The sequence below is a fragment of the Dendropsophus ebraccatus genome, chromosome 8 (assembly GCF_027789765.1).
Source record: "Dendropsophus ebraccatus isolate aDenEbr1 chromosome 8, aDenEbr1.pat, whole genome shotgun sequence".
Classification (NCBI taxonomy): Eukaryota; Metazoa; Chordata; class Amphibia; order Anura; family Hylidae; genus Dendropsophus; species Dendropsophus ebraccatus.
The window spans coordinates 17,837,692-17,855,996 of record NC_091461.1 but is presented as its reverse complement, the minus strand read 5'-3'; the positions used below and the strand labels follow the sequence as shown (position 1 = coordinate 17,855,996).

Below are 18,305 nucleotides of genomic sequence, written 5' to 3'. Positions count from 1 at the left end.
TCAATGGGTCCTAAATTTGTCCGATTTACAACGTAACTGTAGCCTTACACTTTTACCGTTTTTTAGATAAAAAAAAAATAAAAAAATAAACAATCACAATTTTGTGTGCAAGTTTTCGCCTATCTAGTATGAAGAATACATGACATGGCACGATCCCATCCACTATCCCGCAGCCTCAGGAATACGTTACATACAATGCTGCGGAGCTGAAATCATTGTTTACTTTTGCAATAAATCCTCTATTATCCCTTCAGGCTGGAATCACCTGCATCATTTCTGGCTCAGCTTTTCTTGAACTTGTATGATCTAAACCCTGAGGTGGATCCGGCAGGATGGAGAGGCGTCAGCCATTCCTGTACATTTCTCATTCCATTTGAAATCATTTCTGGCTTTGGCTCCAAAAACTTGGCCAAAAACAACCTAAAGTCCAGTGATTGAAGCCAGTGATGTCCCTGGGTTTTTGCCTGCACCCCTCCCCTCCCTTCCCCTCCTGCTTCCTATGTGAACATGTTATTAGTGCAATGAGGAAACAATGCAAATAAGGAACCGTTCCTGCCCAATGTGTCAGCTTATAAAAGCCCAGAGCAGCTGGGAGGCTGTCAGTGAGCTGCCACTATGGGGAGGTTACTGCTGTGTGCTGCTCTCCTCTGCCTGGTCTGCAGGGCCACAGCTGAACTGTAAGTCTCTCTACCTATAGGTGATTTTATATATATATATATATATATATATATATATATATATATATATATATATATACATACACTCACACACTCTGTCAGGCTATATTGTCAGGCTAATTCTATATATCACTATGTGTTTAGCTGCTAACTATGGGGCGGATTGAGGAGCTCAGGTTCCTGGGTAACCTCCTGGAAAAACTCCCTTTAAAAGTCAATAGACATAAAAACTATTGATTCTAGGAGTAATGCATAAACTTTTAGTTGGGTTTATAGAGTTGATCCCATTATATTATGTGTTGTATACCTGGACTCTGTTACATGGACTTTACTACTATAGAGGGCTCTGGAGATAATGCTGGAGGGGGTTGTGTACAAAGTGATGGGGGTTTGGAGTGGAATACCTTCTCTCCAATAGGGATTCCCATCATGTCCCCCTCCCCTGGGCTATGATCATACTGTGTCCATGTTCTCTAGGACTGCCTGGGGTGGCATCCAACTTCTCCACATGACAAGTGTTTGGGTTTGAACCTGGCAAGACTAGCTGTAGTGTGTGTGTGTGTATATATATATATATATATATATATATATATATATATATATTAGTGTGTGTCAAATATTTTTTTTTTTTTTTTTTTTTTAAGCTTGTAACCATTAAGAGTCTGCAGGGTTACATGAGACTGTGTATTGCTGTGGACTGCAGTTCAATAGTTAAAATCAATCTTGCAGTGTTACAAAAAGTTGCAGATAACCCTATAGCCCTGGACTAAAGCTGTATATACCTACTGTATGTGCGACAGGAAGAAAATCTGCAGGATGGAGTATATAGTAAATGTGAACATACCCTTAAAGCAAGTGTGGGGAACCTGCAGCTCCTCAGCTGGTGCAAAATCAAAGCTATGGGTGTGTGGCATGATGGGAACTGTAGTTGTGCAACGGCTGAAGGTTTCCCAACCCTGCTTTAGGGTACAAACACACACAGCGTATACGCTATGTATTTACTGCTGCGATATGCAGCAGATTAGATCTAAGTAACTGAACACAGCATCAAATCTGCTGCATATACGCTGTTTGTGTTTGTACACTTAGGATGCGTTCACACGTACAGGATCTGCAGCAGATTTGATGGTGCAGATTCAAGGCAAATCAATGTTAGGCCATCAAATCTGCTGCAGATCCTGCACGTGTGAATGCACGAACGCACGGACAGTATCTGCAGCAGACTTGATGGCCCAGAATTGATTTGCCTTGAATCTGCAGCTTAAAATCTGTGCCATCAAATCTGCTGCAAATCCTGTATGTGAACGCACCCTAAGGGTACAAACACACATGGCATATACGCTGTGTATTTACTGCTGCGATACGCAGCAGATTAGATCTAAGTAACTGAACACAGAATCAAATCTGCACCATCAAATCTGCTGTGTGTTTGTAGGCTTAAGCTGTTTTAACTGCCTGAAGTTTCCTTGATATTTTACTTTTTCTACTTAGTGTAAATCAGTATAGACTAGGGAGCCATTAGTGTAAATGTGCATGCGATCGGTTTATAAGGTAAAATGTGTTTCACAACAGTGTGTGTAATCTATAACCCAGTGCATTCACCTTACTACCACTCTGGTGGCCCTGATCCCTGCTGACCTCCAGCAATCGCCTGGATCAAAGTTTTATCATTGGAGGTCGTAGAACCAGTGAGAACCTGCAACAAAATCCACACAGACGTATGACTGTAGAAACCCCCTGCTGTGGAGGTGGCGTGCGTGCCCTGGGCCCTGTGGCTGTGGAGGTGGCGTGCGTGCCCTGGGCCCTGTGGCTGTGGAGGTGGCGTGCGTGCCCTGGGCCCTGTGGCTGCGGAGGTGGCGTGCGTGCCCTGGGCCCTGTGGCTGCGGAGGTGGCGTGCGTGCCCTGGGCCCTGTGGCTGCGGAGGTGGCGTGCGTGCCCTGGGCCCTGTGGCTGCGGAGGTGGCGTGCGTGCCCTGGGCCCTGTGGCTGCGGAGGTGGCGTGCGTGCCCTGGGCCCTGTGGCTGCGGAGGTGGCGTGCGTGCCCTGGGCCCTGTGGCTGCGGAGGTGGCGTGCGTGCCCTGGGCCCTGTGGCTGCGGAGGTGGCGTGCGTGCCCTGGGCCCTGTGGCTGCAATCAGTTTTTGGTGCAAAAATCTTGAGACAAAAAACAATAAAGTACTTATAGAAAAGTCAGTCTAGTGCTGTAGGGAAGTGTGTCCTCCCCTTACACAAAATGTAGCCAGAAAACAGGCTCCCCCCCCCCCTTTTTTTTTTTTTTTTTTTCTCCCCCCTTTTTCTTTTGGGCCTGTTATGCAGCAGCCTCCACTCTGCTGGGTTTATGAAGACGTGTGCGTCTCTTGATAAGTACAGGGGACCTGTCACCATGAAAATGCTACCTAAGCTATTGGCATCAAGTTATAGAGCAGAAGGAGCTGAGCGGATTAATATATAACTATATGGGAAAACATTCAGTATAACTTGTGATTTATAGAATAAAATCTGTTTCCATACTAAAGAGTCCAGTCCATTGAGTGACCCCGCCCACTGGACTCCTTAACACAGAATGAACAGGGATTTCACTAAAGTTGTATTGAATCTTTTCCCACAAAGATATAGATATCAATCTGCTCATCTCATCCTGCTCTATAAGTCTTGGTGACTGGTTCCCTTTAAATTAGTACAGCACACAAAAGCGCCTATTGATGTCCCCCTTAGGGCCATACAACTATCCCACTAGACAACTATCGTTCGAAAAATCGTTGGATCGTTCAGATTTGAACAATGATTGTTGTGGGTAATAGCATGCAACGATTAAACAACCCACAAGAAATCGTTGATCGTTTGGTAGAATCTGGACCTATTTTCATCGTTAATTGTTTGAATGTCGTTCGGTGTAATATGTCGTTCCCTGGTCTATCAGCATGGAACGGACGAGCACAAGAACGACTGACAAAGATTATCTGCCAAAGATTTGAAGCAGGAATGGATTTATGACCTGTTTAGTCTGTTTCTGGCTTTGGCTTCAAGTCTTTGGCAGATAATCTGTCAGATAATCTCTCTATGTAAATGGACCCAAAGTAACTATCATCGTCCTGCTTAATAAACGATTTAAGATCGTTTGTCATAGCGGTCACTTGAGATCATAAATCGCCGAAAAATCGTCCTATGTAATACCACCCTTAGACTTAATTCACATGCTGCAAGTTGGTGAATTCCTCAGCAATAAACTACAGCATGGGATCTAAAATGAGTTTCACAACCTGCCTCTACGTGAGACTGAGGGATATTGCATAACCTCCTGACTGCGCTGTTTTGCAGAACACTATTACAGCCCTGTGTTTGTTGTCCTGCAGATACTATATGAACCATGAGCGATCACATTGGTCTTGTCTTGTGCTTTTTGCCCTCATGTGGTCTTAGGAAAGTAGTTTTGGGAGATCCTAGACAAACTTCCCATATTCTGACGTTAATGATGCACAACCTTTATCCCTCCAACTGTTGTAAAACTACAATGCCCATCATGCCTGGACAGCCTCTGACAGTCCGGCCATGATGGGAATGGTAGTTCTGCATTGGCTGAAGGTTATGCATCACTGTCCTTAATAATTCTCTGTGAAAAAACATGGTAGCACTTCCATATACTTATGACTGATCTCTCTTCTTCTCAGCTCTGTATACTACCAACATCATGTGTTAGTCACATATTGATCATCGTGCATAACCCCCCCCCCCCCCCCCACACACACACACCACGTCAAGGTGTGTTTGCTTTGACTTTGATCAAAATGTGACAACACATGATAGTAGGATATAGAGATCAGTCATATGTATATGGATGTGCTACCGTGTTTTTCTCCAGAGAATTACCTAAATATTTAGCTATTTGGTTCCCCCTCTCCTTAGAAGCTCCATAGGAGATTGCGGGCACTGCTAGTTTGCTTACTTAGAATTCATTTTTATATCACGGTAATAGAATAAAACCTCCTCATGTTTCAGCCCTGTAATCTGTGTGTGTATAACAGACTATTAGTCGTCTTAGCAGAATTACTATTATGGTCCCAGCCCAGCGGTGAGCTCATCCTTTCCCCCCTCCACCCAGTGTTCCTGTTTTGCAGGTCTGTCTTCCTATAGAATGACAGGGTGAAGGATTCCCACATCAGCTCATGATTTCTAGTCTGTGCACCGGAGACCATCCGAGCCTGAATCACTAGTGGCGGTATAAACACTGTCTGTGCTGGTCCTGAGCGCACTCTGCACAATACCAGCCTCAGGGGTTTCTGGGCTAGTTTGCAGGTGGATAGAGATTACGGCTTTATTGCTATAATTACTTCCAGCTCTAATGTGTGATTTCATATGAAGTTGTGTTTTATAATGTGCTTGGCTGTTTAGTTACAATTATAGGGTATTGGATATGGAGTTATTACTTTGCTGCCATTTTAACGCCTAGGTGTGATGGGGCCCCCACCTACCATGTACCGTGTATATTACCGGTAGTGTTTGGGTGTGACCATATGACCAGGGGTACTCAGTCAAAATGTTTGTTTCAGAGAGTTATATAGATCTGTAACTTATTTCTATTTAAAAAAAAAAATCCCCAATCTTCCAGTACTTATTAGTTGCTGTATGTCCTGCAGGAAGTGATTTATTCTTTCCAGTCTGGCACGGTGCTCTCTGCTGCCACCTCTGTCTGAGACAGGAACTGTCCAGAGAAGTAGCAAATCACCATGGGAAACCTCTCCTGCTCTGGACAGTTCCTGACATGGACAGAGGTGGCAGCAGAGACCATTGTCAGACTGAAGAGAATACACCACTTCCTGCAGGACATACAGCAGCTAGGTATGGAAGACTGGAGATTTTTAAATGGAAGTAAATAACAAATCCATATAACTTTCTGAAATCATTTTGAGAAAAGTTTCCAATGGAGAACGCCAATAAAGGGCTTATTCAGAAGTATAAAAACATAGGTGGTTTCAAGAAACAGCACCACCCTTGTCCTAAGGTTGTGAATAGTATTGCAGCTCTCTTACAGGCTGCTAAAAACCACCCATGTCTGTTAGTGAGCAAGTCTCCTCTATTAATGTCACACTGACATCTATTAAAGCTCAGGATTCAGATGGATGTCTTGACCGACGGCTCAGGTGCTAACACGCAGAATTAACTCTGGCTTTGGCTGCGCTCAGTGTATTGGCAGCCACACTGTGTGTATTGGCCATCCCTGTCTGGATTGTTCTGGATTTGGGATTATGTGAGTTTACATTGCCTTGGCCTATAGTCCTCTGCGGCTGGGTAAACCAGAAATACAAAGGGGGGGAAAAAAACATTTCCTCTCTATTTGGCTTCATGGAAGGAGCAAGTGACCTGGAATACTGTGTATGAAATTAAATGGTTTTAGTAAAGAGTTCTGCTCTAGAGGCACTCAATACAGCTTGAAAACATTGAGTGGAACCTGCATAACCTATAGCTATATCACACCATGTACTGTAATACAGCTATGTGCATGAACCCTAGCACTGTATTATGGGTGTGTGATTTGGCTCTTGTAACCACTTACATGCATAAGGCCTCAGGGTTAGGCTTTGACAAAGAAATATTAAGCACCTAGGTCATCTAGGGCCTCACCCACACTTTAAACTCTCTTGCCTGCAGATGCAGGGGTGGATTAAATGGGCCCCAGACTGCCTGCCCAATCTGGGCTCTGCCCCTTTAGTAGATGCCCCTCCCCCTGTGTTGCTGCTGCCCCTTTGCATAGTCCCCCTTATAGTAGAGTACATACTCACTGACACAGATACAGTAGATACAGCACTTCCAGCTCTCTCCCCTGCAGGCTGACATTGCTCCACACTGTAACTTTTGGGACCTGTAGGTCATGTGAGTAAGGTCCTTCATCACCCTCCCTCTGTGTGCAGGAGTATAGGCTGGAGGCAGTATTGCTGCCCTACTTTTAGTTTCGGCAGAGCTCCCCCTGACAGACTTCACTGCCTGATGGACAGAGCGGCCCTGCCGGTGATGTGGGAGGCTTGGACAGCCAGACCAGTCTGTATTCTACATCGAATACATCGTATTCTACATCGAATACATATCACAGATGTGATCTACATTTTAGCCTTGATACAATCTCTATTTAACACTATTACTTGCCCATATGTTATCGAGGACCAGAAGTACTAGGGATACAATTGGCTAGTAGGAGCTGGTTGGCATGTTGCCACTACATTGACTGGCTGCCTATTCAGTTACATAGGACTCTTGCTATATTGGACTTATAGGATGAATATTGAATTTTTGGAGAGTGGAGTTAAAAAAACAAAACAAAAAACAAACAAACCTATTTTCTTTCCTTTAGACAATATGTCCTCAGCACACCTGCTATGATGATCAGCGGAGACACAGCAAAAGTCTGTATAAACATTGTGGGCAGCACCGAACCCCTAGATGTCTCCATATTGCTGGAACACAATGGGAAGAACACCAGCATCCTTGCACAGGATGTCACACCACCTAAGTATTTTCAGTGCAATGATTTTGAGGTAAGGGTCTTACTGCATGGTCAGCTTTCATTTTGACAGTGTCATGGCTTTTATTGCAACTCTATTCACTTAAATAGGAGTGAGCTAGAATACCATACTGTCATGGACAAGTGTAGAAACAAGTGTAGAAACTAATGAAATCTATCAAAATATGGCAAGGTGTCCATGACATAGGGCAAGGATTAAAACATCCTAATTCTATTACATAGGTATATTGATGATGTTTTTGTAGGAATGACCTATTATATTCCCATTACAGTATTCAGTATCTGGCTTAGAAACGTCCGCTGTATTAATCTGCTAAATAAACACTGTTGTTGACTTAGTTTTCATGCATGACTGATGGTGAACAGCGTCTAAGCCTATTATAGCTAGGCTGCGAGTATGGTTGCCAAATCTTCATAGCTGATGTGTAATTATGTACATTGACTGGTGAAATGTGACCAATGACACAAATGCATGGGTTATTCTCAGGTTCCCTCTGTCAGCAATGCAGTCCCTGTGGCCATCATCTTTACCGCAACTGGGTCAAGTTCAGACCTGAGGGAACGTAAAACGGTGGTGATTAACTCTGCTTCAGATAACTGTATGTTTCAGATGGACAAGCCCATATACAAGCCTGGTCAGAAAGGTGAGACGCACTGGTGATATAGGTCTTCAATAAGTCTCTCATATACTGTGCCATTAGGGGTCACCATAAGTGATTATCAAACCTACCAAAATCCTGTTTGGCAGTTGTTCAAACCTGATTCCTCAGCATTTTATTCCACGCAGCTGCAAAAGTTGGATACCCCCCCTAGGGCTGCTAGGAAAACATAGATACTGCCATAGGCTGGACTCCCTAGGGTGGCTTCCTATTCACGGGGAATCAAACATGGAGTTTTCACGTTTGGATAACGCTGCCGAACACAAACATTTTGACAGGGTCGCTCAACACTATCATTATGCCTATACTTAATGGCACATGGTATAGAGACCCCATTGTCCTATTATAAATTGAGTTGGACATTTATTGGCCAAAACAATGGCTACAAAGAATTTCTTGCTCTAGTAGACCAGGAATAAAATGCCCAGGGTTTTCAGACTAAGAACACTCAGCCTATATGCAGGATACGGGATATGTGAATGGTAGGGGACCCAGTGTTCAGGCCCCCACCAATCCCAAGAATGGGGGATCTGGTAGTTGGGGCAGTGTCTCTCCATGGCCAAGTCCTCAAGTTGGTTGTCAAATAAGAACCTGGGTTAATCCCTAAAGATGGTTCCAGTCCATAGTATTCCAGGTTCCTCGTTCACAGCAGCACTGCAAGCAAAGGAGACGTTGACTAGCTGTTGGTGGTCTTAGTGGAGGGGGGGGGGGTGATGGCAGATCAAAATATTCTCTCTACTGGTGATGGGTATGTCTGTCTGTTCACCATGTGTGCCTTTTACATAACCACCTCTCCTAAAGGCTTGGGTCAGAATGGCCTAGAATGACCACCCTGCTGCTTTAGTCTAAGTGAATCACTGTCAACAAGGCAAAATGAGTATGTCTTAGAAATATATGGCAGTCAGTGATGTCTCACCATTCATGCCCCACCCCAAAATGAGCCAAAAAGCCTATGAAAACACCTTCCAGAGGGTTGTCCCACCAAAACTGTTAGCAGGCATTAGAGACCAACACACAGCCCTCTACTCTGATATTCGAGCCCTCATTAAATCAAACCATTACAAAGGGAGAAGCGCTGTGTTGGATCTCTGTAATATTTCTGTGGACGTCTGACGCTGTATTGAGGGGGGAGGGGGTTACTTCATTTTGAAGAATAAACAATACAGTTACTTTTGTCTTGCAGTTTTTTTCCGTCTGATCTGTCTAAACTCTCAGCTAAAGCCAGTGGTTAAGAAGGTGAGTGACTACTATTAGAACACATACAACATGGCGGTCCAGTCTATAAGTACATGCTGGGGGTGGGCAAAGCAAATCCTGTGAGAAGGTCCGATTAACAAGGCAGGGGCACTTTTTTTTGGGGGGGGGGGTGTTATGTCCATTCATAACAGAACTTAACCAGAGAATGGTGCTCCTTTGGCAAAGTTCACAACCATTATTTTGAAATTACGGACATTACAAAATAACGTGTGTGTGTGTATATGCGCCATCACTTCCTAACTGACTATTGGCAGTCTAGGAATTGGAGCCCTCTGATCATGGGAACAAAGGGTAACTTAGTACTGTAGCAATGCTGGGTCACTTGATGTTTGCCTACAGAGCAGCCCTATGTCCTCCTCATTCTCCCAATTTGCTGGGGCATGACAGTATTTGAAGCTCATGCATTTAACACCCCTTTGGGCTGACCTCTGTAGGCAGGATGTGCAGTAATGTGGTTCTCACCTCACTATAGCGCACTGCCTCCACCAAAATCTTAATTGCAGCTCTTTGGGTATGCAGCAAGTTGTCTTCCTTCTGCCAGGGATAGACTTGGGGAAATCCCTGCCCAGCTCACGTACACACTGACTCCAGAGAAGGGGTAACAGATTTATTAAAGGAAAGGGGAACCACAGGAAGCTATTGTCTGGATAAAGTAATAACTAGGTATTGAACAGCTTACAACTCGGCATAAGGGAGACCCCCCCTAGTGGTGAAACAATAGTGATAATATATGCAGTAATGCGAACATGCCACTACTAACGACCCCACACAATCTCTGGTAAAAGGCCAAATAGAATACTTGTCCTCACTATATACCTCGGACTCTCTAATATAGTCTGCTGGCTGCTGGCTATCAGTTCAGTCTCACAGTTGGGGCCTAGTTGCTGCAGAACTTGGCTTGCATGGATACGGTGCTGCAATTACTTGTTCTTGACTGTAAATTCAGCAAGGGTGATGCACTCCAGGAGCTTGGGGGAGGGGGCTGTGGGGTCACCTGCAGAATCCTTCAGACACACAGCACAGAACCCTGCTGCTCTGGACAGATCACACCGCTGCTGGGCTCTCTCTTCTCTCAGGATGTGGTCTCTTTGCTGCAGCCCCTCTCTCCTGTCAGCCTGGAAACAGCATTTGCTCCCGCCTGAGGGGATCCCGCAGTCTCTGTACCATGCTGATCTCCCCAAGATGGCTGCTCCCCCCCCCCCCCCAATTCCCTGCCCAGCCCCTCCTCCTTGATCTATCTCCTATAGGCTGAGAGAACAGAAAGCATCTAGTGTTCCTGGGATATGTAGTCCATCTCCCCATAGCACCAGTATCTGCAGCTGTAAAACCCTGTCTGTAGCTAACAGTACCAGTACTTTCTCTGCGGCAGGGGTTACATGCAGCTCTAGGCACCTTTTTACTCGTCTTTCCCCAATTCAATAAGGGGCATGAAAAGGCTCATGTGCAGCCAAAGTACAAGCACATTGTTGGTGTCCTTGTCGGTGACCGACTTTAGCTGCAGCCATTTAAATTAAGCTGCATAAGTGTAAACCAAGTGTCTATTGACTTCTGAGATGGGATCTGATTGCTGCCATTCCTGACTCTTCAAACATCTGATACCTGGCCCCCTCATCTCGGCCTTAACAGAAGAGCAGCAACTTGCATGTAGTAGCTCTCAGCAGCTCTGAGGTGGAGGCTTGCGCTTCCTCTCTGCTGTGGGTGGCTGTATCTGTTGGGGTCCCTGTGAGCATGCAAAAGAATCCCTGCTACTATTGGATTCCTCTAACGCAGTCCACCCTGTTAATACATCTGGGCAATAAGGCCATCCGTGGTGGAATATTGCGTGCAGAATTCTACAGTAGAGCGAAAATCCCATTGAAATCAATGGGAAATTGCTCAGCACTTTCTGGTGGTAAATAGGTGTTGAATTGGCCCACTTTTGCTCAGTGTGAACATATCCTTAGGCAGTAGACTATCAGTATCCAGTGGGAAATACAGCCCTGTGGTGGAGATTCAACTGATAAAGGAATAGTCCATTAGTGCTAAATGTTACTTTAAAACCGGACTACCTCTTTAACAATAAGGATGTATGTGTTTTTGTCATTGGTTACAGCACTTACCTGTGCCTAATTTATGAATATTACATAACTTTTTTTTGTTTCTCCACCAGGTCACAGCCATCTACCTTCAGGTAAGCAATACAGTGCTGGGCCCTTGTTTCTCAATGGGTACTCCTCAGTAACAAAAAAAATAAAAAAAACTCTGTAAATAACATCTCCTATGGCAAACAAAATACTTAGCTATGACTGGCTAGCCTTCGGGGGGGGGGGGGGGGGGGGGGGGTTTCTTTGACTCCTCCTAGTCCCTTGCTTATCAAGTCTATATCTACAGGATCCATCAAGAACCAAGCTTTCCCAGTGGCTTCTTCCAGAGCCAAATCATGGCGTAATTTCCTTGGAATTCCAGCTGATCAGTGACGCTCCTCCTGGTTCCTATGTAATAGTAGCAGACGGTGACTTCCGGTATCCTATAAATCAGTGGTTTACAGTGGAACAATATGGTAATCCATACTTTCATTTATTCTTAATGTGTAAGAGGACTATTCAGATTACAAGTATCGAGCCATTGGCCTACGTTGGCTGATCAACTTTATTTGACTTCTCTCATGGCATATTTATATCCAAAGAGCCCATTTGTTTCCATCAAAATCCGCTATTTGGGCTCCCCTATATACATTTGAGACTTGCGAAACAAAAACAAAACTGTCTGACTCAATGACTATGGCCAACCATACTGTATTTCTTTTTTTTTTTTTTTTTTTTTATAGCCCATTTGTTTAGCTTTGATACATGTTGAAGGTTATTGGAGTGTGTCTGCCCATGCATAGAATGGAGTCTGACTGGGTGGAGACGCACGCCTGCCGCAGTCCGGGCGTGAGCTGAGAATTCTGCGAGAGAGTGTCCGTTACAATTAGTGTGCACATACCCTTATAGTGAAGTGGTTATAGCCCTATGTATGCAATCGCTACTTTCAGTCTTTTAATTATTAATAATATACTTTTTGTTTTTTTGTTGTTTTTCAGTGCTGCCCCGATTTAAAATGAATGTGGATGCTCCTCGAACGGCTTCTGTGCTGGATGAGTTTGTAAATGTCAATGTTTCTGGCATGTAAGTAATGCTGTTGTTGGGTGTGCATGGCTTTTATGTTGCATTTTATAAGCAATAAATGACTTTTTATGCCCCTTTAGGTACACCTATGGTGAGCCCCTGGCCGGTTCTGTCACCATTCGCTTCTGCAAGCAGCCGGCGTACTATGGAAGGCGACAAAACTGCTTTAATGATAAGAGCGGCTCCTGCACCAATATGACAGCAAAGGTCAGTACCACGGTGATACTGGGACGGTCGATTTGGCTCCGGCGACAAGCTTCTTACCATTTTCATGTTCTTTCATTGTGTAGATGTATTCATATGCAAATGAGGCGGTAAGGTGCACCAGTCCGACCCTTCTAATAGTCATTCGGTGTTCTGTAGTGATGTCACTGCATAGTGCCACCCCAATATTCATTAGAAGGGGTGGGCAGGCTGGGGCAGATCGTTGCCAGAGGTTCCTATTGCCTTCATTATAGTCCCATCCACAGCTAATTACGCACTGTAAGGGTGCGTTTACACGTACAGGATCTGCAGCAGATTTGATGGGCTAGACTTGATTTGCTTTGAATCTCCAACTTCAAATCTGTGCCATCAAATCTCCTGCGAGTCCTGTACATGTGAACGCACCCCAAGTGTAAATCAAGCGTCTATTGGAACTAACTATAAGCTTGTGTGCCCCATCTCAAAAAGCGTTAGTCACTGGCTTCACTTCTGTTATTTAAGACCTAATCTTAAAGGGGTTATCCATCGCTACAAAAACATGGCCACTTTTGCTGCACTCCACCAGTTCAGGTGCGGTTTGCAATTGAGCTCCATTTACTTCAATGGAACTGAGTTTCAACCCCACCCAATCTGGAGACAAGAGTGATGCAAAAGTGGCCATGTGTTTGTAGCACTGGATAACCCCTTTAATGGCCCTTTTTCCGCAGCTCGGCCCAGATGGCAGCTACAATGCGGTCATTGACCTGTACTCCTCATTCATGAGGACTGTGAGAGGCGGATCCTTCAATATGGACATTACCGTGACTGAAGCAGGAACAGGTAACCAGAATGGTGGACTATCTACAACAATTGGAGATAACTAGCAAACTTGGACATGATATATATTGATTTGACCTGAGAAATTATAATTTCCCTCCCCCCAGGAATCCAGGTGACAGAATCTCGCTACATCTATGTTACCAGCCAACCGGCTAATCTCCGTTATGAATACGCTTCTCTAAACCAGTATTATAAGCGGGGTCTGGATTACCTGGTTGTGGTGAGTGGTTACTAATCCTACAATTAAAGTGCAGACTCTTTCAGGAACTGCTGACTGGATGATGAAGATTCAGGGCTGATCCTACAATTGCTGTCTGGGTTTCCAGTAGTCTGTAAAAAATATAATTCTTCTGTACAGCTAGCTTAGACTTATTATTTAAAGCGTACCGGTCATGGCGGACTGCTGCTGTGTTTTTTTTCTCAACCTCTGGAAACTTGGGTTTCTGTGAACACACAAAGCCCTCGACCCCCCCCCCCCCCCCCATTCTGATCCAGTGTGGGTCACACATTGCGTGTTTGTATCAATGGAGACCAAAATTTCCGGATGAAGATTGGTACACTTTAAAAGGGTTGTTTAGTCATGGATTTAAAAAAGACAAACATTTTTACACTCTAGATCTGCTGGAAAACCTCCTTGTTCCCCATCCCTGAACTTGGTTGGAGCTCAGCTAACTATCTATCGAGCAGGGTGCGGTATGGGAGGGGTAGTAAGACATCCCAGATGGCAACAGATCAGGAGCTCGGGAACGTCTCCCTGACTGTTTCCAGAATGCAGAAAAAAACTTATTCTCAGTACAGACTTATGACCGATACCATGTGTCTCCTGGCCCAAACAGTGTCTGCAGTTTGAAATGTGAATTACACAAGAGATTATCTTAAAAAAAAAAAAAAAAAAATGCACAGTACAGTGGCCTACAGTCCTAATAAGACTCCATGAGGGGATTTATCAAGATCAGTGTACTGTCTTGAATTAGGCCGCGCCCCACCAGTTTTGCTAAGAGGTGCATGGGTGCCCAGCCCTGTATGCAGGCATAAATCATGATAAATGAGGCACAAGATCTCCTTGCCGCGCTCCCCGTGCCCGTCCATTGGTCAAGGAGGGAGGGATACGGCAGGCGTACTCCAGGAAGGAGAATCTGCTTCTCCCTGGTGTACGCCCCTGCCGGAACTTTAATAGATGCGTTTCCCCCCCACACACACCGTGTCTATATACGAGCTCTGTACACTGGTGGGCGTTTATCCAACATAATGCGCCATGTTGGATTTACTGCATCTGGCGGCAGTCCTGGAATTCTACCCCAGCTCTGAGATGGTGGAGATCCTCCTTACACCTTACAACTTACACCTGCTGCGCCCCCTGCCCGTCCTTTAGACGACCAGGTTGTACGTCTGGGAAAAAGCCACAGATTTTTGCGCAAACCAAGCATAACACCATGATAACAACCATAGAACTTTATACAAAAACTAAATCCCTACATATATATATATAATTTTTTTTTTCCCATCTAGGCAAAACTAACAGATGAGAAAGACCAACCAATGCCAAATCAAGAAATCGAGATAGAGATTGATGACGGTGAACCTGCAAAAGCGGTCACTGACTCTGAGGGCAGGATTGAATATAGACTAGACACCTCCGATATGATCAAGCCAAATTTTACTATGCGGGTGAGTGAAGCGATGTGCTGTGACCAATTTATTGTACTGATAACCAGTAACTCCACATTGTACTGATACCAGTAACTCCACATTGTACGAAGTCTTGTGCGATTGATGCCTCCACCTACAACTCATATGCCATATTATGGTTATTATCTATTACACAGTAACTTGTAGGTATGTCTGACCCTACTAGACGTCTTATCTACGTTGGGGATAACTTCAGGTTTTGTTATATATTTTCCTAAATTAACTTTTCTCAACTTCACAGATCAGTTATAAGAATGAGGATCAGTGCTATTTCTCCGAATGGTCTGAAAAAGACTACCCCAGTGCGGAATACACAGTTTACCGCTTCTACTCCTATTCTGAGAGCTTCATACAAGCAAAAAGTCCTAAAGAAGAACTGAGTTGCGGACAGAGTCACAGTATCGATGTATCTTACATCATAAGCCCTGAAGGAACTGGAGGGAACTCAGTCACCTTCTATTACTTGGTGAGTGTGGGCTATAGACTGTTGTTCCAAAAACTTATGGTGGCCAAACAGCTCCAATAACTGACGGCTGAACCATCATTTAGCCATCTGTTATCTCTGCCAATAAACAGGAATGCTTGGCAAGGTAAAGTGTTCTTGTGTCCTAAGTCACAGCCAGAGTGCTCTGGCTGCGGCTTATCTCTTCCAGAACAAAAGTGGTCAGGTAGTGACTTTCCATCACACCTGACCCCCTATGGCCATATGTCAGATAGCATGTTTTGGGAGAGAGCCTCATACACCTTATACTTTAAGTGGCTAGTACACAATGTATGAGGACTTCTAGTTTGGTTTAGTGCTTCCTATTAAGCCCATGCATAAGGGACTGCCTACAACTCCTTAGCATGGAACCTATGTGCCACCATACGGTTCCTTGTAAAAGGCCACACAAATAGCATTGCTGCTTAGTGATTTTCTCCAGTAGAGCATAGCTCAATAAACTTCTATTGATGAGTATGACCGTTCCATTCAACTTGGTTCACGAGATGTAAGAGTTAAAGCAGTATTTCTATCTCGGCTGATGTAATTATAATTGTAGGGCTCGTAAAATTAAAGGGGTTGTCCAGGGAATTTCCCCCCCCCCCCCCCTTTTAAATCAACTGGTGTCAGAAACTTTTATATAGATTTGTAATTTACTTCTATTTAAAAATTGTCAAGTGTTCCCATACTTATAAGCTGCTATATGTCCTGCAGGAGGTGTTTTACATTCAGACACAGTGCTCTCTGCTGACATCTCTGGTCGAGTCGGGAACAGTCCAGACCAGGAGAGGTTTTCTATGGGGATTAGCTACTACTCTGGACAGAGATGTCAGCAGAGAGCACGGTTTCTGAATGTAAATAAAATAACACTTCCTGCAGGACATACAACAGTTTATAAGTATTGGAAGATTTTTAAATTGAAGTAAATTACAAATCTATATAACTTTCTGACACTAGTTGATTTGAGAGAAACCACTTTAAATATTTTAGCAAATCTTCATTTAGCAAACTTTCTTCTCTTCCCCTCCATTGACAGCTTGTTTAGGTTACGGACTACCACTCTACTCTTAAAGGTGTGTGTGTGTGTTACATACATACATACATACATACATACATACATACATACATACATACATACATACATACATACAGGGTTGGTCAGTAACCTAGACAACAAGCTGTCATTGCAGGGGAAGAGTCTTGAGTCTTACAAGTATAACTATTTGAGCTGAGACTATCCCTTTAAGGTTTGGCTGCTGCTCTGCCAAGTGGCATCATGCGGCCTCTCATAGCTGCACACTCGACATTCCATTTCATATTAAAGTTGCAGCATGGCGTCCTTGAGTTGTTTGTACAGCTCGGTACACTATGGTGCACAATGTTACACCTGTGCAAAGAAATTAAAGTATTTAGTTTACAACCCCCAGGAAAAATATTTTTTTGTTTTGTTTTTTTAAGGTGTTGTCGAAGTCTGTGATTGTTCAGAGTGGTCAGAAAGATGTTGACTTAAGCAGCGGTAAGTTGAATCTCTATTGCTCTAATGTAGTAATATGAGTCCAAATTCTATTTTTAATGTGATTTACTTAGTAACTATGGGGAATGCTAATGGTGTAACTATGGGGAATGCTAATGGTGTGGATTAGTCGTAGCACTTTAGACACTTGTTTGTTGTCAAGAGGCACTTCTAACTGATCTCCCCTTGTTGGGATCTGTGGTCCTGTTAGTTTTAAAGTGTTAGGGTGCCTTTACACAGACTTATCTGACAGATTTTTGAAGCCAAAGCTATGAACAGGTCATAAAGGAAAGATCTCTTTTCAAATCCATTCCTGGCTTTGGCTTAAAAAAATCTATCAGATCTGTGTAAAGGCACCCTTAGAAACGCCAACAGTCCGCCTGTGTAAATGTCGGGTGATCATCCAAGGAGTGGGGAAACGTCCGCTCATCATGCCCCAATGTAAAGGAACGCTAAGGGGGAGATTTATTAAACTGGTATAACGTAGAATTGTCTTATTTGCTCCTAGCAACCAGTCAGATTTCACTTTTTTCATTTAAGGAGTAGTTCACAAAAAATCACTTAATTTCAAATGAACTGGCGCCAGATATCTGTAATTTACTACTCTTTAAAAAGATCTCAAATATTCCAATACATATAGGCTACTGTATGTCCTGCAGGAAGTGGTGTATTCTTTCTAGTCTGGAGAGCAGGAGATGTTTTCTATGGGGATTCGCTACTGCTCTGGACAGTTCCTGACATAGAGACAGATGGCAGCAGAGAGCACTGTCAGACTGGAGAGAATACATTACTTCCGGCAGGACATATAGCAGCTGATAAGTACTGGAAGACTCGAAATTTTATAAATTTACAAATCTGTTTAACTTTCTGACACAGGAGATCTTAAAGAAATTATATAATTCTATCACTTTCTGGAGTACCCCTCTTAACCAGAAGACCTATTGTCTGTCAAGACTTGGGCTTTTGGGGCCTGTAACAAGACGTTGTTAATTTTCAATGTTGAAGCACTAATATAAAAACTTGTATTGTCTCCATGCAGGTAGGAATGGTTCCTTCTCCATCGATCTTGTGGTGTCGCCTGACCTGGCCCCCAATGCTGACTTGGTGGTGTACAGTATTCTGGAGAAAGAACTGATAACTGATACAGCCAGTCTCAACGTAGAAAAGTGTTTCAAAAATCAGGTAGGTGGACTTTTGTTACTCTCTAGAAAATGTGGCAAATGGATCAATTACTTGTCTGGCCCCATATTATTCCCACCCAATTCACGAAGTCCGTTCTTGTACAGATGGCTTGCCAAAATAATGATCCCTCTTAGAATTTTTTTTTCTTTTCCCCATGTTTTCCTGTT

The 18,305-nt window shown here is 43.8% G+C and overlaps 1 protein-coding gene across 1 annotated transcript in view; it reads left to right on the top strand.

The window, feature by feature from the left end:
• Positions 1–569: 569 nt before the first annotated feature.
• Positions 570–18,305, top strand: part of LOC138799132 (ovostatin-like) — a 37,411-nt gene continuing 19,675 nt past the window's right edge. Inside the window, exons 1-14 of the mRNA XM_069979944.1 lie at positions 570–677; positions 7,018–7,201; positions 7,676–7,832; positions 9,031–9,083; positions 11,254–11,274; positions 11,475–11,643; positions 12,166–12,250; positions 12,331–12,457; positions 13,162–13,273; positions 13,378–13,493; positions 14,783–14,941; positions 15,204–15,428; positions 16,902–16,959; positions 17,996–18,138. Of these exons, the coding sequence (XP_069836045.1) occupies positions 616–677; positions 7,018–7,201; positions 7,676–7,832; positions 9,031–9,083; positions 11,254–11,274; positions 11,475–11,643; positions 12,166–12,250; positions 12,331–12,457; positions 13,162–13,273; positions 13,378–13,493; positions 14,783–14,941; positions 15,204–15,428; positions 16,902–16,959; positions 17,996–18,138 (1,671 nt within the window). The 5' untranslated portion in view covers positions 570–615. The remainder of the gene's footprint in view (positions 678–7,017; positions 7,202–7,675; positions 7,833–9,030; positions 9,084–11,253; positions 11,275–11,474; positions 11,644–12,165; positions 12,251–12,330; positions 12,458–13,161; positions 13,274–13,377; positions 13,494–14,782; positions 14,942–15,203; positions 15,429–16,901; positions 16,960–17,995; positions 18,139–18,305) is intronic.